Source organism: Pantherophis guttatus, chromosome 6 (genome assembly GCF_059756535.1).
Source record: "Pantherophis guttatus breed Tessera chromosome 6, ASM5975653v1, whole genome shotgun sequence".
Classification (NCBI taxonomy): Eukaryota; Metazoa; Chordata; class Lepidosauria; order Squamata; family Colubridae; genus Pantherophis; species Pantherophis guttatus.
This window is the reverse complement of record NC_142068.1, coordinates 76310486-76334556: the sequence shown is the minus strand read 5'-3', so window position 1 is coordinate 76334556 and position 24071 is coordinate 76310486. Positions and strand designations below refer to the sequence as shown.

General features: G+C 43.7%; 1 protein-coding gene across 2 annotated transcripts in view; it reads right to left on the bottom strand.

The window, feature by feature from the left end:
* The window catches only part of DNAJB12 (DnaJ heat shock protein family (Hsp40) member B12), a 37459-nt gene extending 15502 nt beyond the window's left edge, over positions 1-21957 (bottom strand). Inside the window, exons 1-6 of one of the 2 annotated variants that reach the window (XM_034425989.3) lie at positions 21744-21950; positions 10500-10674; positions 9166-9311; positions 4274-4453; positions 2094-2213; positions 1234-1313 (exon numbers count right to left, since the gene is read on the bottom strand). In XM_034425989.3, coding sequence (XP_034281880.1) covers positions 1234-1313; positions 2094-2213; positions 4274-4453; positions 9166-9311; positions 10500-10674; positions 21744-21876 — 834 coding nt within the window. In that variant the 5' untranslated portion in view covers positions 21877-21950. Of the gene's footprint in view, positions 1-1233; positions 1314-2093; positions 2214-4273; positions 4454-9165; positions 9312-10499; positions 10675-21743 lie in introns of both variants that reach the window. The other variant, XM_034425990.3, reaches the window with a different exon arrangement.
* Positions 21958-24071: the final 2114 nt, after the last annotated feature.

Here is a 24071-nt window from a genome sequence, read left to right as displayed (position 1 = left end):
TTTGTTCTAGAAGATTAACTTCTGGAAATTAACAAAATATTCCTGCCCTATCTGGATTGGGGCACTCCAGGAGAAAAATAATGATCTGTGAATGGACCAGACATATCCTCTAATAGCACTGATGACGTTACCTAGTTAGGGTAATGAAACGTCTTAAAGAAAACAAGCGAACTCAAAGAGCACTAAGGACTCCTCATATCCTCTAATAAACAATATTCTGATAGAAATGAAACCCTAAGTTCCACCTGTGACATTTAGCTTATTTTATGAATGGGTATGAATCCTTATTTTAAGATGGTGGGAATCATGTCTGTAGAGCAGGGGTATAAAATCATGTCTGTAGAGCAGGGGTATAAACTCAAGGCCCGTGGACCGGATATGACCCGCGATGTCATATCCAGATCCAGCCTGCGGGGCCGTCCTGGAAAATGTACGGGGCCATCCCGCATTGCTTCAGCCAGGTCTACCCAATGCGAAGAAGAAACACTGGGCCAGTGTGGTTTCGGTCTGGTCTACCCAATGTGAAGAGGAAACATGCCAGCAGATTGGGGAGTGGCGTCAAGATGGCCACGCCCACCCAGTCCCCCCCCCCCAAGATCAACCACAGCCCTGATGCAGCCCTCTATGAAATTGAGTTTGACACCCCTGCTCTAGAGAGTCTGTGGTAGAGGCCAACACTGAACAAATGACGTTCTGCTTCATAGCTTTTATTTTCTGGAGGATGAGCCCAGTAATAGACTCAGCAATCCGAATGACTCCATGCTAACTCCAATGTCAGAGGCAGGCTGTTCCTCAATATTAGGTGCTAAGGAAGATTAGTGGAAAGGCATGAGTCTTTACTTTTCTGTTTGCAGCTTTCCGTAGGCGACTCATGGGTACCCAATGTACTGGTAAAAGATCTTTGCAACAAAACAGAGATCATTTACAAAACACATTTTCAAAGACTTTCAGCACATTGCATTACAAAAGCACGATAATGCTGTTACTTTAGCATTAGGCAGGAACTGTACTCCTACACCTAAATAGCAATGAAAACTGCCTTTATGAAAGCCACAGTTAACTGCAAATCAAAAACCTAGCATCCTCCTGCACTTTGGGATTATTAGCAAAGGAAAAAAAAATGAACAGACCTCCTAAGGACACAAGCAATATAGCAAAATGCCATTTGACTGAAACAGATCTGTGCATGGTCTGAAATATTTTCATTTCTCCCTTTGCCTCGCTTCGACTTACATCGCCTTGATGTTCTCGTCTGTCTTGCCGTTGGTGGTAGGTATACCGCATCCTGCCATTGCTATATACATGTACGTTACCTATGAGAGAAAAGAAGCTTTTTAAGAATAGTCGAAGACTGTCCATCAGCCAAATATCCTTGAGAGAAGCTCCTAATTGTCCCTCTTTTTAAAGTGAAGTTTAACAGGGTGCTTTCAACTGAACGCAAACCAGTTTCGTCTATTTGTTTGCGAATTGTGGATGTTGTAGCCAGCGAGTTCAGGAAAGACAAGCTTAGAAGGTGATAACGGATGGATGGAAGAACGGTAACTGTAACGATAACAAAGGCAGACTGGGTTCTTTTGGGGCGGGGGTGGGGGAGGGAGGGGAGCTTATTTGGATACTGGCTTTTATAAAATGCCTGAACACTCTGTTCCTGGCCGTGAAGGATAGAAGCCAAATTCCAATTACTGAGATTCAAATAGTAGCCTCAGCATCGTTTGACTCTTATTTTCCGCTCTCCAAGGAACGCTCTTGGTGTCAGTCGTAAGCCTTTTTTATTCAGGGAACAAAGTGGCGGTAAAAGTTGTGAAGTCCAGGGACTTTTCTAGCCCAGGGGTCTCCAACCTTGGCAACTTTAAGACTTGTGGACTTCAACTCCCAGAGTTCCTGGCTGAGGAACTCTGGGAGTTGAAGTCCACAAGTCTTAAAGTTGCCAAGGTCGGAGGCCCCTGTTCTAGCCCTTTCCTCCCTCCCCCCTCTCTCTCTCCCCCACCTGCTGCACCATCTGGCTGTTAAGATAAGCAGCCTCAGATGGCCGCTCTGGGCCCCCAACTCCTTGGCCACAAAGGGTGCGGATTCCCAGAGGAAGTTAATCTCACGCGGTTCTCCCTGGTGTTCTCTCCAAGTAGGCTCCACCACTCTCGGAGGCTTTCTGTTGCGGACCGAGATGTTGTAATCGCAGCGTCTTCTTCCTTTGGGCTCTCTATTAAAGGTGGAGCCTGCCAGGGAGACTCAGGTAAGTATGCCCCCCAAGCCTCTCAGGAAACCCCTTCCTCACTTCTCGAAAACCTGCAGATTGAGTTGCTGTTGTTTTATTCCTTTTCTTTTATTCGCTTAGCTGCTGAATCCTCCCTTCCCTTTCCCATCGCTTTGGAATGGACCGTGACCTCCACATCCCCTCCTTGACCCTTTGCTCCACTAAAAAAAACCAATAAGCTGGACAGAACTCAATAAAACCAAGTTCTAATTGGTAAAGTCGGGACAGCCTTCCTCCTGGAAATGTCTCCCCGCTCAGTTAGCTATCTATCCGCGAATCTCTCACATTTCTGCTGCTCTAGAAGTGGTTCATGTTTTAATGGACATTCAATGCTTTCAACAGCCAAGCCAAGGCATGCCGTGCAAGTGATAAATGTTTAGGAGAGAGCACGTCAACCTGCTGGGATGGAAGGTGGAAGCCCTCAAAAAAGTTATCAACAGGTTAGATGGTCATCAACGTGGACAGCGGAAAGTCAAAGAATATTATCTGGACACTGGGCTTAGTTTTCAAGGCGATTCTGAAGCTAAAATCAGCACACGGCCAGAAGCTCACGGACACATGCAATTCCTGAGTTGCCAACAATTCTGGTTATAAAAATGCTCAAAGGGGTGTGTGTGTGTGTGTGTGTGTGTGTGTATGTATGTAACTCACAAAACGCACCTTTGTGGATACTTGGGATGTTGAACATAAGTCTACAACAAGTAATTTCTTCGTGGATTAGTATTATGATTCAGGGGGAAAACTGGAAAACCATTGTTGTGCACCACTTGAAAGAGTGGAATTTTTTTCTTTGCGACAATGTCGATATAAGCTCAAATACTGCATCTCGGTACAAAATGTGAGGGTTGTTCGCCGACATCAAACGAGGACATTTGCATCCTGGCTTAGATTTCCACATAATGGTATAAAGTTTGTAAAGACTCCTGAGGGTTTTTTTTTTCCTTTTGTTATTTCCATTCAGTTACGATCAAAAGCATTAGCAAATTGTTCCAAACAATTCGAGCAAACAAGCAAGCTGAGCTACATGCTATACGAAGGCAACCTCAACTGGGCTCTACCACCCAAACCAGTGTACTAGACCATGGGTCTCCAACCTTGGCAACTTTAAGACTTATGGACTTCAACTTCCAGAATTCTGGATTCTGAATTCTGAAAGTTGAAGTCCACAGGTCTTAAAGTTGCCAAGGTTGGAGACCCCTGGTCTAGACAATTTTACCTACAGAAAGATGCCTTCTAGATCTCCCAAAAGGTGATTACCCATCCTCTTAGGTGGGATTAGAAGAAAGCTCAAGATAGAAAGTCAGCAAAAAAGCTTCTCTTTTCTCAACAGATGCTTTAAGAGTGTGAGGAATGGAATGTTCACTCCCCATAGCAAAGCACAGAACTCACCCAACAGGAGCCCTTTTCTGCCTATAGCTTCATTCTCAGCTACAACGTGTAACTCTGCCAACAGCACGTCTACTACTAGCCTGAAGACACTTAGATCCGGTTACATTCTCAATGTCTGGGCCCCGAGGAACAGAAAGTAACTTTAAAATACTTCTCTTCTCCAAATGTCCATGCAACCTGACCCACGGCCTCAGACCCCGATTTTATCTCCGATAACCATTTTCCCAACAATATTGTTATTTGTCCAGCATGTGAAACCTATTAGAAACTTTCCTAGCATTATAGACCTAAGTCAACACCTCCCACATGGACAATCTTTTGGAGGTTGCAACTCCCATCGTATCCAGCTGGATAGACCCATGACCTGGTTGATGGTGGATGACATATATATTTTTGTTAAATACATCATCAAATTTCCATTATAATTTTAAGGAAGTTTCAAAGACTGCCCTGTCAAAGAAAGGCTGGCCTAGGCTTTTCAATGAACACTGTTCCCTCTGGCGTAACAAATGAGTCAGGCTTCCATCTTGGATTTCCCTCCTTGAGGAAACAGGAGAAAAGCCAACTCAGAGGTATTTCCTTTCCTTTACAGCCTTCCCTTTGTCAGCCGGGCACATAAAATCCATGACTTACTAGAGGGAAAACCACCACCAAAGAACATATTGAAGAGATCTTCTGGAGAAATATCTGCCTCAAAGCCTCGGTTGAAGTCCGCATGACCATGTCGCGTAGAGCTGACTTTGGCATCTCCAAACTGGTCGTACTGCTTCCTTTTCTCTGGATTGCTCAGGACCGCGTATGCATTCCCAATGGCTAAAATGTAAGAAAGAAGGAAATCGTCATATTCATTCCCTTGGCAATAGCTAATGTGTTAATGGTGATTATAGCAATAGCAATAGCAATTAGATTTATATACCGCTTCATAGTGCTTTACAGCCCTCTCTAAGTGGTTTACAGAGTCAGCCTCTTGCCCTCAACAATCTGGGTCCTCATTTTACCCACCTCGGAAGGATGGAAGGCTGAGTCAACCTTGAGCCTGGTGAGATTCGATCTGCCAAACTGCTGGCAGCCGGTGATCAGCAGAAGTAGCCTGCAGTACTGTACTGTAACCACTGCGCCACCGCGGCTCATATTATGACGGAACAAATCAGGAAATGTCCAGCATCTCCCACCTTATATTCAAATCCATCACCCACAACATTATTTCTTTCAGCCTGTGGGCTCTAGTGTTCTGAAGATGTTCATCCTACCTCTAGAGGAAAGATTACTGATAAATTTACATCACATGTCTTGAGAACCTAGGAAACCATTTGAATAATAAATAACGATAACCATATCCCATCCTTTTTTCTGAAACTCAGTTCAACTTGTTCCATAAAAAGATATTTCCAAGGGAAAAGTAGAGGAAAGAAAGACTGCATCGCTGGGGCAAAGACTGGATCTTCTGGCTATGGTCTAGAGCTGTATTCAAATGTTCATTTTGTCACGTGACCATTGCACTTATCAGGTGATTAGTAGTGCACAGTATTATTTCTCGTATGTTGTTTAACATTAGATTGCAAGCAGGCTCCAATTATTTTCAGACTGCAACTATGGATTGGAAGGTCTGAAACCTTCTCACAAGTCTTTGCCATACTATTAAAGTTGAGGTCCAGACAACTTAGAGATATGGTTTCTCTAGTGGTCCTGCCAATAATTTATACATTATACAAAGCTGTCTTCCAAAATGAATACTGTGTTTCCCTGAAAATAAGACCCTGTCTTATATTTTTTTGAACCCCGAAATAAGCGCTTGGCCTTATTTTCAGGGAGGGTCTTATTATTTTGGGGCATGTGGAGCAAGATGGGGCTCCTCTTGCCGTCTTACCTGATTTCCAGCTCTGTTTCCCTAACCCTAACCAGAGGAAATGGCGGGGACCAGCTGTGCATGCGTTTAAATATTTTCAGGGGGCGCTTATTTTAGCAATGCACTCAAAAGCCCAATTGGGCTTATTATCCGGGGAGGTCTTTTTTGGGGGGAAACATGGTACTAGTTAAAAGTGAAACCTTAGCATGCGTTGGATTTTTCTTACTACACGTGAGCTGGCTTTCGGTGAATCTTTCAAAGGCAGCTCCTCAGAAATGAAATGAAACACAGCTTAATACAGGACCTAGACTGAACCAATCATTGGGAATCAAGTAAGAAATACGTGGGGGAGGCACTCTTCACACTGATTCCAACGGGATTTAAGTGCAATTAATGAAGATTCACACTAATCCCTTGCATTTTATTCTAGCTTCTCTTTTTGAGTCTTACTTTCCTTTCCTTTGCTACCAACCTTTCAATTTGGTTGCATCACTATGATTTATTTAATAAAGTAAATATTCTTCTTTGGAAAAATTATTCTAGGAAATGCCTTCATTTCAGAATAACTAGAAATGCAAGATAACAGAAAATAGCTAGGGAGCAAAGTAAATGGCAAGAATTGTGAAGCAACGGAAATGAACTCAGGCTGAATAAAACATTTATAATTAGTTGAGGCACAGAAGCTACCATCAATATTACTATTATTATGGAAAAATACAATGGCCAAATCCAAATTCATCTCTGTAATCATATTGTTGCTGTTGTTTGCTTTTATTTCAGGTTCGTTGCTAATATAAATTATATTTCTTCTAAATTATATCTAATATTTTTATTCCTCAAATTAATTTTCCCATTTATAGGAAACTGTCCTTGACTTCAGTTCCCATCCATAATTATCAGATGTTCAGATTTATGCTATCGTGATTAAGCACAATATTGCAAAAACACAGTAACACAATACTGACAGTTTTCACAGCATTACAAAAAAAGCATGACCAGAAGAGGAATAAATCGGCAATAAATTATAACCACAAAAGTTAAAACAAAACAACAAGAAAAATGCCAGGGATTAAGTACCTGTGTGAAGGAAAGTCTGTGCACTGTAATATTTGATGAAAAAGAACAAGATTATCTTTGAGAAATATGCCTAAATTTGGTGCGTACTCATCTCATGCTTGGTCTAATGGTTTTCAATGAAGTGTTAAGACTTATTAATTTTCTTTGCCTAAATGATCAAGGTTTAACTGGAAAGGAATTATAAAAGGAAACAGAATCCTGAAACTTCAAAAGACAATGTGCTAAAAATGTAAAAGTATAACATTTCCATTTTATCAAAACTAGGTGCATTCTTACACTCTTGTTATTTATTAACAATACAGCCATTTAAAAGATGCTGAAACTATCTACGTGCCGAATTTGGCTTGCATGGATTTACTCTGCAAAACGAAGAAGCACAATTAATTTCAGCAAGGTCTAAAACGTAAAAATAACACCATTATCATCTGGCACTGCAAAATGGAAAATTAAAGGATCAACTGACATCAGTGACTGAAAAACATTAACCGAGGCACCTCCAGAGAGAGAATACTAAACTCTCGGAAGATTAAACAAGAGGAATAAAACATGCTTAGCTAAAGATAAACTCTTGGAAGATGGTCCAGTAAAAGGAGGCTAAAGTGTTATTTAGCTCATGCATCACAGTTGTGATATATGGATCTTGGAAAATCCTTCAATAAACATAATAATATAAAGTCTACAAATGAAGAAACCTATGTAGTGTTAGTTTTGTGCTAGATATACTGTGGCTGTCTAGACAAGGACAGTTTTAATCTGATTCCAACTAAGAAGAATTGGAAGCTAAATCTAAGTCTTATGTTTATTTCCCCCTGTAGTATGGCTGTATTACTATTACCCTTCTCATTTTTTTGACTACCTTCCTTATTGGTATCATTATGATTATTATTACTCTGTTGCTTTGCATGTACAGAGAGCTTATGCACCTGAGACAAATTCCTTGTGTGTCTAATCACACTTGGCCAATAAAGAATCCTATCTATCCTATCCTATTCTATTCTATCCTATCCCTTCCAGTCCCATTCTTAGTCCTAGCCCTAACGTAAAAGAGAACAAACGAGTACAGTGCTGTGATCCAAATCCTGATGCAGCTTCCCAATTTCATGGCTGTAATTAACCCTTCAGTATTATTACTCACTGAGGGATGCAGTGGCTCAGTGGCTACAACACAGAGCTTGTCAATCGAAAGGTCAGCAGTTCAGCAGTTCGAATCCCTAGTGCCGCTTAATGGAGTGAGCTCCTATTACTTGTCCCAGCTTCTGCCAACCTAGCAGTTCGAAAGCACGTAAAAAATGCTAATAGAAAAAATAGGGACCACCTTTGGTGGGAAGGTAACAGCGTTCCGTACGCCTTTGGCTTTTAATCATGCCGGCCACATGACCACGGAGACATCTTCGGACAGCGCTGGCTCTTTGGCTTTGAATTGGAGATGAGCACATCCCCTAGAGTCGGGAACGACTAGCACATATATGCGAGGGGAATCTTTACCTTTACCTTTATTTTATACTCAAAAAGTACAGCCAGTTTGGTCTAATGGTTAAGGCACCAAGCTAGAAAGCAGGAGACTTTTAGAGTTTTAAGTTAAATTCCGCCTTAGCCATGAAAGCCAGCTGGGTGATTTTGGGCCAGTCATTCTCTTTCAGTCTAACGCACCTCGCTGAGTTATTGTGGGGGAAAATACAAAGACGAAGGCATGTTGACATTTGTTATTTGTAAAATAACAAAGATAGAATGCAAGCAAACAAACAAAAATAGTAGTTTCAGCTTGGGAAAATAATATTTTGCTCAGGTGACAAACTGAAACAAATTCAGTTTCAAAGCTGTGTTTGAATTCAATTATTGATTTCTAATTGAAATCCAAGGCACTAATTAAGTATGAAGATCACGGAGGGATCATTTCAGCATTTTAATATTTAGGCATAATTTTAACTGTTACAGCAAAATCCCAGGCGTTTGCACCATAAACCCACATGTAACTTTTCAGACAAAAAAAATTCCATGTGTTCAGGATACAGTCAGATTGATTGACACTTTATGACAAGTACATTCTGGGTCCCATACTTGTAAATATAAATGCATCTAAGACTGTAGCCATAAGGAGTGTTTTTCATCATCTCTTTAGAAAGAAAACATATCAATTTGCAACAGAGCTTAACTCATGGAGAAGGGAGTATCAGATAGCAGTCTTCATGTGCCTGCCTTTAGCACAGAAATAAAATTTTTAATCAGGTGGGAATCTGTTTCTTTTAAGCACTTATAGATAAGTCCGACTCTTCATTTATTTATGCACCAAATTATTAGGGATTTCAATAAACACCACCAACCCATTCACAGGTTTGCTACCCTGTCTTACAGCAACTATAAAGTGATTGAGAAGTCTCTGTATCAAATGCATGAAGTGAATAAGTTAATCACACGTATTTATTTTACAACTTTTTACTTGATTTTTAAGAGCATTTAACATAGCAAGAGGCCCTTTCCACTTCCTTTTTAATGATTACAAATCAACAACAGCCCCCTTTGGTGGACTTCCGTCACTAAAAGGTATAATTTTCAAGGTGTAAAGACACGCCTCTTGGAAGAAAAAGGGTATTTTTTTTTTTACCTTTAAATGCTTCTGTGGCACCCGGTGCATGATTTTTATCAGGATGAAATTTTAGAGCTAATTTCCGGTAGGCCTTTTTCAGATCCTCATCAGAGGCATCCCTGCCGACGCCCAGAATTTCATAATAGTCTTTACATTGTTTCACCCTAAAAGTTGAAAAGGCAGACGAAACACCTCATTTGACAATCTATTTAAAATTACAGCATTAAAACTCATAGCAATACAGTCCCTTATTTCCCTTTTCTGGATAGAACCCAAATATTGAACTGAAGATCAGACTCAAGCCTGTGAAAACGGTGCCCTCAAGTGGCACACGTCTATATTACTTTAAAGAAAAGAACTCGGAGAACTAAACATAAACAGAAGAGGACGGCTTTAAAAAAAAAAACCTTTTAGACATACCGTATTTTTCAGACTATAAGACGCACCGGAGTATAAGACGCACCTTAATTTTTGGGGAGGAAAAGGAGAAAAAAGCTGATTGGCTTTCCCCCCAATCAGCTGTTCCCAGAGGTGAACTTTAGCAACAGGTTCATTGGTTATGAGCTCTGCACCTTCCTTTTTTTTCAGCCTCTGAAACCTCCGTTTGAGAGGCTGGGCGAGGCTACATTCGGTGTATAAGATGTACCCAAAAAGGTGCGTCTTATACTCTGAAAAATACAGTAATTACCCCCCCCCCAAATCTAGATTAAAAAAACCACTAAAAGTATTATCCTCTATAACAGCAGTGTATTTTTCCACTTCAAGCCACATTAATCGTAATTTAAAAAAGCAAATTATAAGAAGTCAAACAAATCATTTTTAAGGAACAAACATTTAACCAGTTGGTCTTTACCTCATACTGACAACTCTTGCTTAGGAAACACATCCTGTTAGAAGTCTTCTGAATTCCCTCTCCCTTTCCCAAAGACTGAGGATGCTATTGATCAACATGTATTACTGCCTTATGTATATTTTACCCATTTTACCATATTTTTACCCATTTACCCTGTTTTCCCCAAAATAAGACATCCTCTGATAATAAGCCCAATCAGGCTTTTGAGCGCATGGCAATAAGGCCAAGCGCTTATTTTCGGGGAAACACAGTAGTATGGCTGTATTTTTAACCTTCTCATCTTTTCTACTTTAGTCTCTTATTAGCATCATCCTTACTCCTCTGTTGTTTTGTATGTACGCTGAGAGTTTCTGCACTGGAGACAAATTCCTTGTGCGTCTAATCACATTTGGCCAAATAAAGTAGTCTATCCTATGAGATTGCTCTTCCAACTCTAACCGACAAGTTGTTCTATGATTGTAACTGTGGTCTGTTGGTCAGAATCTTAACTAAGGCTTACCTCTTCACAGCATCTACTTGATCCTGAGTGTAACCTTTGCTGGTATCACCCCCGGCTTCTCCATTGGCCGAAGCAAAATCCTCGGTTCTTTTTTGACTGCCGAGGTTGGAGGATTCCTTGGGCTGCGAATGGTCATCTGCTGACTGTTTGCGCTTGGTGAGCGAGTCCAACAGCGCTACAAAGAAAAACGTTCAGCATAGATCCAGTGGTTCCATTCTCACAAATTTATTTTTTTTCTCCCCCACCCCACCCCCCGTCATTACCAAATGTTCTCATCCTCATTGACAAATCTTTTCATTAGAACCAATCAACCATTCCTTAAGCTTTTGTTTGATTTCTTCCAGAAGACACCAGAAGTTTCTCCATTTCTTTTTGAGCAGCAAGTGTAAAAATGTGCATGATATTAATGGGCAGATTTCAAGATTTATTGCAAAACATATAAGAGCCGCGGTGGCGCAGTGGTTAGAGTGCAGTACTGCAGGCTACGTCTGCTGACTGCTGAGATGGCAGTTCAAATCCCACCAGGCTCAAGGTTGACTCAGCCTTATATCCTTTCGAGGTGGGTAAAATAAGGACCCAGATTGTTGGGGGCAAGATGCCGACTCTGTAAACCCCTTAGAGAGGGGTGTAAAAGCACTATGAAGCAGTATATAAGTCTAAGTGCTATTGCTATTGCTATTAGAAACTCAAAACAGAAAGATTGCTTTCTGATACCCTAGAATTCCTCTTGTTTGCATTAGAATCAATACAGTATTTTCAGAATATTTATTCCTTTATATTCTTGAAATGGGACACCTTCCAAAATTAAAATTATATACATATGTCAACATATAGTCATTTAATCCTTACAAATATTTTAGTTGTGCCTAGTCTTTTATGTGATTTTTATTATATCAGGGTTTTTGTGGACAGGGTGTTAGATAAGCAACATACATTTTTAAATCAATAAAAACAAAACTGCATACTAAAAACAGGAAGTCAGAACAAGTAAGCAACTAGCGTTCAGCAACAAACAGAACACCTAAATTGATACTGCTGGTAAGATCCTCACTTATCCAACTTCATGCCAAGAATTATGTTGAGTTTATACATAACAGTCATCAGGATCTTTGAAATCACATTTCTTTGAACAAACTATAATGATTTGGCTAACTTGTAATACTAAACTATCAAGGGTGAATTCCCATCACATCAGAAACTAATTACATTCTGGCTTAATGTTATGAGTAAACCTTATAAACAGTTGTTTCAATACCATAGAAATGGTTAGAGGAACATAGAAGACACTTATCTGGGTGGCAAAAATCTGGCTGACCACTAGAAAGCAACAATGAGTCTTCTGTATCTCCATGCTACCATCTAGTGGTTGTCCGGATTTTTATACGCTACATGCGGAATGTTTTAAATAACAGGAAAAAAGAGAGCGTATCTAATGGGATAATCGCAGAGGGAATATTAGCTACATCCATTTCCAAAACCTCAGTGGCTGCCAGCTCTCTAAATGCACAAAGACCTGATGTAATATTGATGAATTCTAGTACTTTAATTCCACTTTGGCAAAGAACGTGAATCTCAAGAGTTTATAGCAGCCCCTTCTGATTCAGCTTTGCCGTAACGTTAATGTTCTTGCAGAGCCCTATTCAAAGGCAGCAATTAAAACAATTTTAAAAATTCATTTTTCCCTATTAATTGGAGAACGACAATAATCACGGCCCTGGTTAACATTATAAACCAAAAGCCGAGCCAGTCTATATGAAATGGCTTTATTTGGGGACAGATCGTTTAGTTTTGTCTATATGGATTGGCTATGATTTTTCCAGTGTTTTGGAGAGAGTACTTTCCCCACTTTGTAGTACCTGATCCACTTAAACTAAGTGGTATGTTTTGAATTTAGGGAGCCTGCTGTAGGCAAACCATTCATCGTTAATCCTTCCAACAGAGTTATGATTGCAGGAAGGTTGCAGTTTTCTATATGCTTCTGAATCACAATTCCAACATACTTTTACCACTAACAATGCTCCCTGGCTAAAGGGAGTGAAACTATTATAAAATGCACTTGGCCCTCGTGACTTTTCCCAACAAATCTATCGTACGATTAAAAACCAGATGGAACCACAAGTTGCGCTGTTTGATTTGTCTACAGCCACTCTCCTGTGGTGGCTTGAAATAACTGACACTATTTCGTATTCTGCCTGGGTTATTTTCTACGTATTGTTTCCACTGCACTGTTGTATGTATTATCATACTCCGAAGGGCTACTCAACAACATTTCCAGCAAGATATGCTACTCCGTACTTTACTAAGCAACAAGCATATGCAGATCAGCTAAAGGTGGCACAATGTCATGGAAAAAAAGCTTGCCATTTTCTTCCTTTTCTTAAAAGAATAGCACAGTTTGATGCTTTAAGCTTGGAAAGGAAATAACCAGGGCATCTAACCATTTCTATGAAGATTTAGAGCACTGTTTTAAAAGTCATTAGTTTTAGATTGGTGGCCACAAAATGCCACCTTGTCTGTAATGCTACTTAATGCCCATATGAGCTTGCTGGAAACAATCATTAAGAGATCTGGAGCCCACTGTCATAAGAATCTTCTATTTATCCCCGATACAGGTAGTCCTCAAGTTACAATGGCAATTAGGAACCGGAATTCCCATGGTTAAGTGATAACAGTCCTAATGCGTGACATCACATGACTGCATTGCATAATGACCGTGATCCTGGCACTCCCTGTTGCTGTCGTAAACCAAAACACACTGGCCATTAGCCGAGGATACACGCCAATCCATGCCATTTTTGGCTTGCCCCTCTCAGCCTTGAGCCTCAGTTTCTTTCAAAGGAAGGCATTGCCTTCTCTTCAGCTCCCCGCCATTGCCTATTCCCTTGATGGCGAACCTATGGCAGGCGTGCCACAGGTGGCACATGGAGCCATATCAGTGAGCATGCGAGCTCAGCTCCAGCTGATTTTGGGGCTTTCTGGGCCACCCGGAAGTAGGGAAACAGGTTGTTTCCTGCCTCCGGAGGGCCTTGCTCTCCCCAGGCTCCAGAGCCCTCTCTAGGAGCCTGGGGAAGGCGAAAGCGGCCTTCCCCACTCCCCACCCACCAGAGGCCCTCCGGAAGCTGGAAACGGCCCGTTTGCCAACTTCCAATGGGACCAAGCAAAAAACAGGCCTACCGGGCCCACGTGTGACAAAAGCAGAGAGAGTGCGGGGGGATGTCGCACGCGCATGCATGGGGTGCATAGAATTATGGGTGTGGGCAGCGCAACCCCCCGTGGTCCCCTCACTTTTGGCACATGATGGCAAAAAGGTTAGCCATCACTGGCCTATTCACTCCAATCTCTGCCGTTTTGGGCTGTCCTGCATCTCCCTTAGGGGCAGCAAGCAGCCCCAAAACCTGGCTCAGAGGTTGCTTGCCTCAATGTGGTCCAAGAGCCTCTTGGCAAACTGCAGCGCTGGAGTTACAAGAAGCCTCTGATCCGCATTGCCATGTGAAGTTGCAGCCCTCCTGGGAAGCCCTGGCTACCCCAACCTGGCCCAACACTGTAGTGCCGAGACTTAGACGCAGCCCTTCCACCAGAACACCCTGCACTCCTAGGCCCATGCCTCCCTGCGCTCTGCCACCCTAGTTACCAAAATGATAGTTACCATTTTCTTGTCCCCTTTTGCTGACCAAGCACACCTAGCCTGGCCCTTTGCTGAACGAACGGTCGTAACTCAAGAACTACTTGTATACGGATCAGAAGAGGACTTGAGGATTGAAGGGCCAGTGTCTCATGGGCTCAATGTTTGTCTTTTGATGACCCCGTAATCCCTTGCATTGGGGTGGAGTCGGGGCAACTGAATGGAGCTAAGTGTTTACTAGCTGGACGCCCTTCCTGTCGCCGATGCAGAGTTCGCAGCTAATATTTACTCGTTGTGCCCAGAGACAGAAATATCTGCTGCTACCTAGGATCGAGCTCACAGCCTCCTGATTGTGAGATGAGAGCTCCACCACTAGGCCACTGCACCACTCATAATGAGGGCTAATAATGTGAACTGGCAAGAAACACATTTTCTTCCTTTTTGGAACATCATCTGTTACCATTCCATGAAAGGGACAGTTGAGACTCGGTGACTCAGTAATGTCTCAACTGCTGCTATGTACTGTAGGTGTAAGTGATGCGGTGGCTCAGTGGCTAAGACGCTGAGCTTGTCGATCGAAAGGTCGACAGTTCAGCGGTTTGAATCCCTAGTGCCGCGTAACGGGGTGAGCTCCCGTTACTTGTCCCAGCTTCTGCCAACCTAGCAGTTCAAAAGCACGTAAAAAATGCAAGTAGAAAAATAAGAACCACCTTTGGTGGGAAGGTAACAGCATTCCATGCGCCTTTGACGTTTAGTCATGCTGGCCACATGACCACGGAGACGTCTTCGGACAGTGCTGGCTCTTCAGCTTTGAAACGGAGATGAGCACTGCCCCCTAGAGTTAGGAACGACTAGCACATACGTGCGAGGAGAATCTTTACTTTTTACTGTAGGCGAGACTATTCTTAAGTATGGTCTAGAATTTACAATTATAGTTAGCCTTCGAATTACGACAATTGAGCCCAAAATTTCAGTGGCTAAGTGAGCCATTTGTTAAGTGAGTTTCCCCCCCCCACTTTACAACCTTTCTTGCCATAGTTGTTAAGTGAATCACTGCAGTTGATACAGGGTTGTTAAGTGAATCTGGCTTCTCCATTGACTTTGCTTGTCAGAAGGTCACAAAAGATGACCCCGGAACACTACAGCCATCATAAATGAGTCAATTGCCAAGCATCTGAATTTTGATCCCGTGACCATGGGGATGCTGCAATGGTCATAAGTGTGAAAAATGGTCAGAAGTCACTTTTTTCAGTGTTGTAGCTTTGAATAGTCATTAGTTTAGTTTAGTTTAGTTTGTTTGATTTGTATACCGCCCTACTCCCGAAGGACTCAGGGCGGTGAACAGCCAAACAATAAAATACATAAATACAAAAAATTTAAAAACCAGTTAAAATCAAATTAAATCATTTTGGCCCAGACAAATTAAAACACCCCAATAATTTAAAAACAGATTAAAATTTACATATTAAAAGAGGGAGGAGATTAGGCCAAGCCTGCTTGATGGAATAAAAAAGTCTTCACAGCGCAGCAGAAGGTACGCAGATCCGGGATCCTCCGTATCTCTGGGGGGAGCTCATTCCAGATGGTTGGTGCCCCCACAGAGAAGGCTCTCCCCCTAGGGGTCGCCAGCCGACATTGTTTGGCTGACGGCACCTGGAGGAGTCCCTCTCTATGAGAGCGTACTGGCCGGTGGGAGGCTATTGGTGGTAGTAGGCGGTCCCGTAGATAACCAGGTCCTAAGCCATGGAGCGCTTTAAAGGTGGTAACCAAAACCTTGAAGCGCACCCGGAAGACCACCGGGAGCCAGTGCAGCTCGCGCAGGAGAGGTGTCACATGGGAGCGCAATGACGTTCCCATTACCACCCACGCGGCCGCACTCTGCGCCAGTTGGAGCCTCCGGGTGCTCCTCGAGGGGAGCCCCATGTAGAGAGCATTACAATAGTCCAGGCGGGAGGTGATGAACTGTTGTTAAATCGAGATGTGCTGCAATGGGAAATAGCAAGAAAACTTGTCCATAAAATTCAGCCATTGCCACAAACAAGTCTCATGAAAATAAGTGTGCCGCCTGTTGATTTGGAAATGGGCAGGCTTCAAGTTTTGATATTAATCTGTACAACCTTAAACCTGTCCAAGCACTATGATCATTACTACAGGCAATTCTGGTTATGCCAGATTCTACAGGCTTTTAAAAAAAAAAAAAAAAAAAAGACCATCAATAATTGGAAATAGCATCCAAAACAAAATTTAAGTGAACAGGCTGCTTCTGAGGATGACGGAGATGCACAATGCAGGACTTTTCAGATCCTTAGAAAGTAAATTTTAAAAAACCCAGTTCTTAAACGTCTTGCAATAATGTATTATGCAAGGGATTAATCAGATTGCTTTAAATCTCTCTGTACTACGTGTTACTTCCAAAGGTTTCAACACTGGTTCTATCTGTTCAGAACAACATATAATTAATTATACCTTTACAGAATAAAAATATCTTATTAAAGCCTTCATGATGTTTCATAGCTGTTTTGCCAACCGAGCCATTTTCAATTAGGTAAAAATCAATATAAAAATGTGCTCGAAAACAGTAATAATAATAATTGTAGTAGTCAAGGTTGACTCAGCCTTCCAGACTTCCGAGGTGGGTAAAATGAGGACCCGAACTGTTGGGGGCAATAGGCTGACTCTGTAAACCGCTTAGAATGGGTTGTAAAAGCACAATGAAGTGGTATACAAATCTAAGTGCTATTTGCTAGTAATAGCATTAGTAGCAGGTAAGGCAGAATAGCAGCATATGACATTCAAAGCACATCAGTTAAAATTCATTTCAATGAGCTATTATCTTTTTAGAGACTACAGCTCTCCTGAATTTGTAAAATAAAATATTTTCTTCCAAAGGATCAGCACAAATAACCCTCAATTGTCAAATCCTACAATCATTATACATGAACATACAACAAAAAGAATATAGCAATTCATGGTGCCTTCCTGGTTTAATTACACCGCAAACAACCCAAGTAAAATTTGTAAATGTGCCTAATTCTGCATGTAGATGAGCCTTCTCTCATAATGGCAAGTGGAAAGGTGACAGGAGTATTTTTCTTGGTGGATTTTCACCAAATCATTCCCCTTTGGGTAAGTATTTAAAGAGACATGGCGCTCCCATGTAACACCTCTCCTGCGCGAGCTGCACTGGCTCCCGGTGGTCTTCCGGGTGCGCTTCAAGGTTTTGGTTACCACCTTTAAAGCGCTCCATGGCTTAGGGCCTGGTTATTTACGGGACCACCTACTACCACCAATAGCCTCCCACCGGCCAGTACGCTCTCATAGAGAGGGACTCCTCCGGGTGCCATCAGCCAAACAGTGTCGACTGGCGGCCCCCAGGGGGAGAGCCTTCTCTGTGGGGGCACCTACCATCTGGAATGAGCTCCCCCCGGAGATACGGAGGATCCCGGATCTGCGTTCCTTCCGCGGTGCTGTGAAGACCTTTTTATTCCATCAAGCGGGCTTGGCCTGATCTCTTCCCTTTTTAAATATGTAAATTTTAATCTGCTTTTAAATTATTGGGGTATTTTAATTTGTCTGGGCCAAAAAGTTTAATTTGATTTTATCGGGTTTTTTAAATTTTGTGTATTTATGTATTTTATTGTTGGCTGTTCACCGCCCTGAGTCCTTCGGGAGTAGGGCGGTATACAAATCAAATAAACTAGAAACTAAACTAGAATAAATGAAGTACAAGAGGAAGGGGAAAATGTAATCAAAGTTGAAGTGATCATGTATTTCAAAGTAACTGATTGGTAAACATATAATCAGTCTGATCCCTAACTCATTAGGTAAATAATGTACTACCAGGAGCCTTGGTAGTACAGTGGTTTAATGCACTCTGTAATTAACACAGCTGCCTGCAATTTCTGCAGGTTGGAATCTCACCAGGCTCAAGGTTGACTCAGCCTTCCATCCTTTCTAAGGTAGGTGAAATGAGGACCCAGTTTGTGGGGGCAATAAGCTGACTTTGTATAAATATACAAAAGTATGAAGGCTATTGCTTAACGCATTGTAAGCCGCCCTGAGTCTCCGGAGAAGGGCGGCATATAAATCAAATTAAAAAAAAATAATACATAAAATAAATTGTTGGATGCAGCAGCCTTCAGGTTTTTTTTTTAAAGAGTTGTAATAGCCAAATCGAACTGCTTTTGCAAATACCAGTGGACCCAAAAACATTGATATATAAGCCCATGTGATTAGAGGTTAAAGTGGGACCCAAGTTCTAGTCCATCATTAACCACAGAAGCTCATTGACTGATCTGGGCCAGTCACTGTCTTGCTGCCAAGAGACCCATTTCACAGGGCACTGTATACCAACTTTAGCTCTTCACCTAAAGGCAGAATATAAGTCTAACAAACAAAGAATAACTATTCAGAGCACAACCCTTTTTCTGGAGGCACTTATAACTGTCTTTCCTGAGGTATCTGAGAAGTTGAAAGGCAGCATTTATACAATGCATTTAAATATTTTCTGATATAATGGTATTTGGTTTAATTATGAAATGTTTTAAAAAATTAAAAGGTTACAATATTTTTAATTTTTCTATTAATCAGAGATAATGTAAGTCTGCATTTATCACTGCTATGACAGAAAGCTTTATTTAGAGAACTAAGAACTTGCAGCAAGAGCTCTTCAGTTGAAGGATCAGGGTTCAAAAATAACGCTACTCAGAGAAGTCAGTGGAAAGTGAATAATTAAGCAGGAAAGTCAAAGAAGATGGGAAAGGGAGAAGATAAGGCAGAAACAGTATCGCCAGACACTAATGTTACTTTCAGAAGTTGTGGGTGCTCCATTACTGGAGGCTTTTAAGAAGAGAGCTATTTGTCCGAAATGGTATAGGATCTCTTGCTTGAGCGGGGGGTTGGACTAGAAGACCTCCAAGGTCCCTCCCAACTCTACTATTCTGTTATTCAGACAATCCACATGGAGGACTGAGGCAGTGAGGTAAAGGATTGATTGGAAAGAAGTGGCACAGTAGAACATCTATTAAAATTTTGGAATAAAACATTGGATCTATTTGAAAACTACCTATCTTCACAAATCCAGGCTGCTTACAAACAGAGAGTTGAAATATTCCAGCATCCTTCGAATTGTCTCTGGGAAGTGCACAAGCGACAGCTCCCTACAATGTCTGTAACATCATGTACTCAAAGGTACAATATGTTGTTTGGGATACAGAAAGTCAAATTGAATGCTGTTGCTGGTTCCAATACTTTCCCAGTGGAATGAGGAAGATACTCAGATGTGGGAGGGAAGAGATTACAGTGATGAAAAAAAAAAAAAACAGGGCCAGGCAACTGAGCACAATTTGTGGACCCAAGTTCCCACTAATCCATCTAGTATGTGTGTGGGGAGGGCTGCATCCAGCCCATCTTGGCTAACCCTGGAACCTTTGTACAGTTGGGAGAAGTCTGTGTGGCCAGAAGACTAGGAAAACAGTTATAAGCTACAGAGGGCTATTCCAAAAAATACACCGGGAAAAGGGAACAGCAAATGGTTTCCATACTATTACCGTGAACATTACACTGATGTGTCCACCAGGGATCAAACCCAACTGGAGAGGGTCTTTCCCTTGACTTCTGCCCACCCAACTGGAGGGGGTCTTCCCTTGACTTCTGCCCACGCATCTGGAGGGGGTCTTCCCTTGACTTCTGCCCACACAACTGGAGGGGGTCTTCCCTTGACTTCTGCCCATCCAACTGGAGAGGGTCTTCCCTTGACCTCTGCCCACACAACTGGAGGGGGTCTTCCCTTGGCTTCTGCCCACACAACTGGAGGGGGTCTTCCCTTGGCTTCTGCCCACACAACTGGAAGGGATTCTCCCTTGATTTCTGCCCACCCAACTGGAGGGGGTCTTCCTTTGGCTTCTGCCCACACAAATGGAGGGGTCTTCCCTTGGCTTCTGTCCACACAACTGGAGGGGATTTTCCCTTGATTTCTGCCCACCCAACTGGAGGGGGTCTTCCCTTGACTTCTGCACATCCAACTTGAGAGGGTCTTCCCTTGCTGCTGCTCACCCAACTGGAGAGGGTCTTCCCTTGACCTCTGCCCATCCAATTGGAGAGGGTCTTCCCTTGACTTCTGCCCACCCAACTGGAGGGGGTCTTCCCTTGACTGCTGCCCACCCAACTGGAGAGAGTCTTCCCTTGACTTCTGCCTATCCAACTGGAGAGGGTCTTCTCTTGACTGCTGCCTATCCAACTGGAGAGAGTCTTCCCTTGACTTCTGCCTATCCAACTGGAGAGGGTCTTCCCTTGACTGCTGCCTATCCAACTGGAGAGGGTCTTCCCTTGACTTCTGCCTATCCAACTGGAGAGGGTCTTCCCTTGACTGCTGCCTATCCAACTGGAGAGAGTCTTCCCTTGACTTCTGCCTATCCAACTGGAGAGGGTCTTCCCTTGACTGCTGCCTATCCAACTGGAGAGGGTCTTCCCTTGACTGCTGCCTATCCAACTGGAGAGGGTCTTCCCTTGACTGCTGCCCACCCTACTGGAGAGAGTCTTCCCTTGACTTCCTATCCAACTGGAGAGAGTCTTCCCTTGACTGCTGCCCATCCAACTGGAGAGGGTCTTCCCTTGACTGCTGCCCACCCAACTGGAGAGAGTCTTCCCTTGACTTCCTATCCAACTGGAGAGAGTCTTCCCTTGACTGCTGCCCATCCAACTGGAGAGGGTCTTCCCTTGACTGCTGCCCACCCTACTGGAGAGAGTCTTCCCTTGACTTCCTATCCAACTGGAGAGAGTCTTCCCTTGACTGCTGCCCATCCAACTGGAGAGGGTCTTCCCTTGACTGCTGCCCACCCAACTGGAGAGAGTCTTCCCTTGACTTCTGCCTATCCAACTGGAGAGAGTCTTCCCTTGACTGCTGCCCATCCAACTGCCCCGGCCAATGCCCAGCAGGCCCAGAGCTTAGTCCAGATCATCTGAAAGGCTCCCAGGAGCCAGGACCGAGGCTAAAGGCGGGGGGAAGGCGTGTGTGTGGGGGGAGTGTTACAGTCCTCCAGTGGATCTAGGGAAGGGGGTAGCAAAGGTGGGCCACGGATCCCCAGCAGAGAAGGCCAAAGAAGGGGAGAGAAGAATGCTTACACCGCGCCTGTCCCAAACCGGGAGGGAACCCTGAAGACGGCGGGAAGGGGAGAAGGGAGAGAAGCTACACGGACCGGCAGAGGGGAATTGCAATGGGGGGGGGACAAGGGGAAATACTCCGGGGGGGGGCATCCCTATCACTCAGGTGCGGGGTTGCCCCCTTCACCCTCGGCGCAGTGCTCGCTGGGAGTTGTAGTCTCTCAGTTCCTCTAAGGGAACGACAACCCTGCTCTCTTCACGCAGAACCTCAACCCGGCTCACCGAGTCGGGTTTCCCTTCGTCCCCCGCGCCGGCCATGAAATTTCCCCTCGCAAGACCCCACTTCACAAGGCGCGTTTTCCTTTCACGGCGAGTTAGGGGACTTCAAGTCCCAGGGTGCCTCGCGCCACCCTCGCTTCTGCTCACGCGCAGTACGGGTGAGAGGTCAGACCGGCTGCCCAAGGCCTCACTCATCTAGGCCTCCACCCCCTCCCCCACCCTCCCCCCCGTGTGCCGCTCACCGCCGACCCGCTGAGATGGGTACAGCCGCTGGGCCTTCTCCAAGAAACGGCGGGCCTTCTCGGTCTGGTTGGCCTTGATGGCGGCTACCCCGATAACAATACAACGCTCCGCTTCGTCCCTGTTGGATTCCATGGTGGCGGTAGCGGTGGAAGGCGCCGGCGCACGATGATACGGTCATAGCGTCCCCTGCTGGAAACTCCCCAATTGTCAGGCGGCAAACGTGGCCGTATTGTTTGGAATAGCCGCGCCACAGGATGTCATAATCTCGCCAATAGCCCGGCAGTGCAAAAATATAATATCTGCGGCTGAGAAAGGGATGGATTGGGTACCTCTCTCGCTCTGAAGTGGCAGAAAAAAAAATGCCCTGCTCACCGGGCGGGAAAGAAAGAAATCGGAAGGATTTTAAACGTAGGAAATTTGTTCTTTTTCCAAATTGTATTAAGAGATGCATGCAATCCAGTGGTGAAATCCACATTTTTTTTTACTACCGGTTCTGTGGGCGTGGCTTGGTGGGCGTGGTGTGGCTTGGTGGGCGTGGCAGGGGAAGGAGACTGCAAAATCCCCATTCCCTCCCCACTCCTGGGGGAAGGATATTGCAAAATTTCCATTCCCACCCCACTCTGGGGCCAGCCAGAGGTGGTATTTGCCAGTCAGTGGTGGGTTCCTCCCGGTTCTGTCCGGTTCGGCCGAGCCGGTAGCGGTGACGATATGATGTCACCGAACCGGTTCTTCCCCCCCTCCCACCCCCCCACGTTATTCTTATCTTTTATTTGATCCCACCCCCAATCTATTGCTGCCTCCTGAGTCCCAGCTGATGACTAGAGGGAAAAAAACTATTTAAACTCTTGCTGGAGCTTCAAAGGGCAGTCCTACAGCTGATCAGTGTTAAAAGCAAACAAATGAGTCGGGTGTAAGTGTGAGGACTGGTCGTAAGTGTGAGGACCTTCCAGAAATGACTCTGACCAGCTAGCCACGCCCACCTAGTTACATGACCTCCAAGCCACACCCACAAAATAAGCCATGCCCACAGAACCGGTAGTAAAAAAATTTAGAACCCGCCCCTGTTGCCAGTTCTCCGAACTACTCAAAATTTCCGCTACCGGTTCTCCAGAACCTGTCAGAACCTGCTGAATTTCACCCCTGATGCAATCTAGGAGTAGCTCTCTCCTGGAACTCATTAAATCAGAAGTCTTCAACCTTGGCGGCTTTAAGACTTGTGGACTTCAACTACCAGAATTCTCCAGCCAGCATAGTTAGCTGGAGAATTCTGGGAGTTGAAGTCCACAAGTCTTAAAGCTGCCAAGTTTGAAGACCTCTGCATTAGACCAGCATTTCTTAACTTTAACTACTGTGGCTGAGGAACTCTGGGAATTGAAGTCCAGGCATCTTCAGAGCTGAGGTTGAGAAATTCTGCCTTGATGTAATCCCACTTACCTGGATTTGGGCAACTATTGCTTTCATTGATCATTACTGTTAATGGTCACCGCTGCCATGAGCAATTCAACGTCTGTGGATATTGGTTAACCTATTTTTAAGTCAATATCAAAGTTTCAGTTTCTATCCCTCTTGATTTGGGGCTGATACTTAAGGAGCGCATGGGTATGTTGCAGTGGTGAAATCCAAATTTTTTTTACTACCGGTTCTGTGGGCGTGACTTGGCGTGGTGTGTCTTGTTGGGCAAGGCAGAGGAAGGATACTGCAAAATCCCCATTCCCTCCCCACTCCAGGGAAAGGATACTGCAAAATTTCCATTCCCTCCCCACTCCTGGGGGAAGGATACTGCAAAATCTCCATTCCCACCCCACTCTGGGGCCAGCCAGAGGTGGTATTTGCAGGTTCTCCGAACTACTCAAAATTTCCGCTACCGATTCTCCAGAACCTGTCAGAACCTGCTGGATTTCACTCCAGGTATGTTGGCAGCCAAAGGCTCTCTTCCCTTCTGATGTTTGGCCTTGGTGTGCTAAGACACTGGGGAAGTTGAAAAGCACGAGGGTAGCATTGCTGTATGTATATACAAGTAACATGAATATTTTATGTGTGCTTTGAAAAGTATTCCTGATCCTCATTAAGACTCTTGAACGGCAGTGATTCTGGTTAGCTTCCAACTTTCTTCGGTAGAGGTACAAATATGAAATACATTAATTTTTAGATCTAAAATTCAATAATCCCCCAGTATTTCTATAGTCGTAAACATTTCATCAAATCACAAAATTAATATAGCCTTTCCTTTGGTTTCTATCAAAAAGTCCAAATGTGGTTTCCACGTGGAAAAACAGACAAATCTTTCCTTCAACTGAGGTAGTTAATTTCGCCGTCCCAGCCAGTTC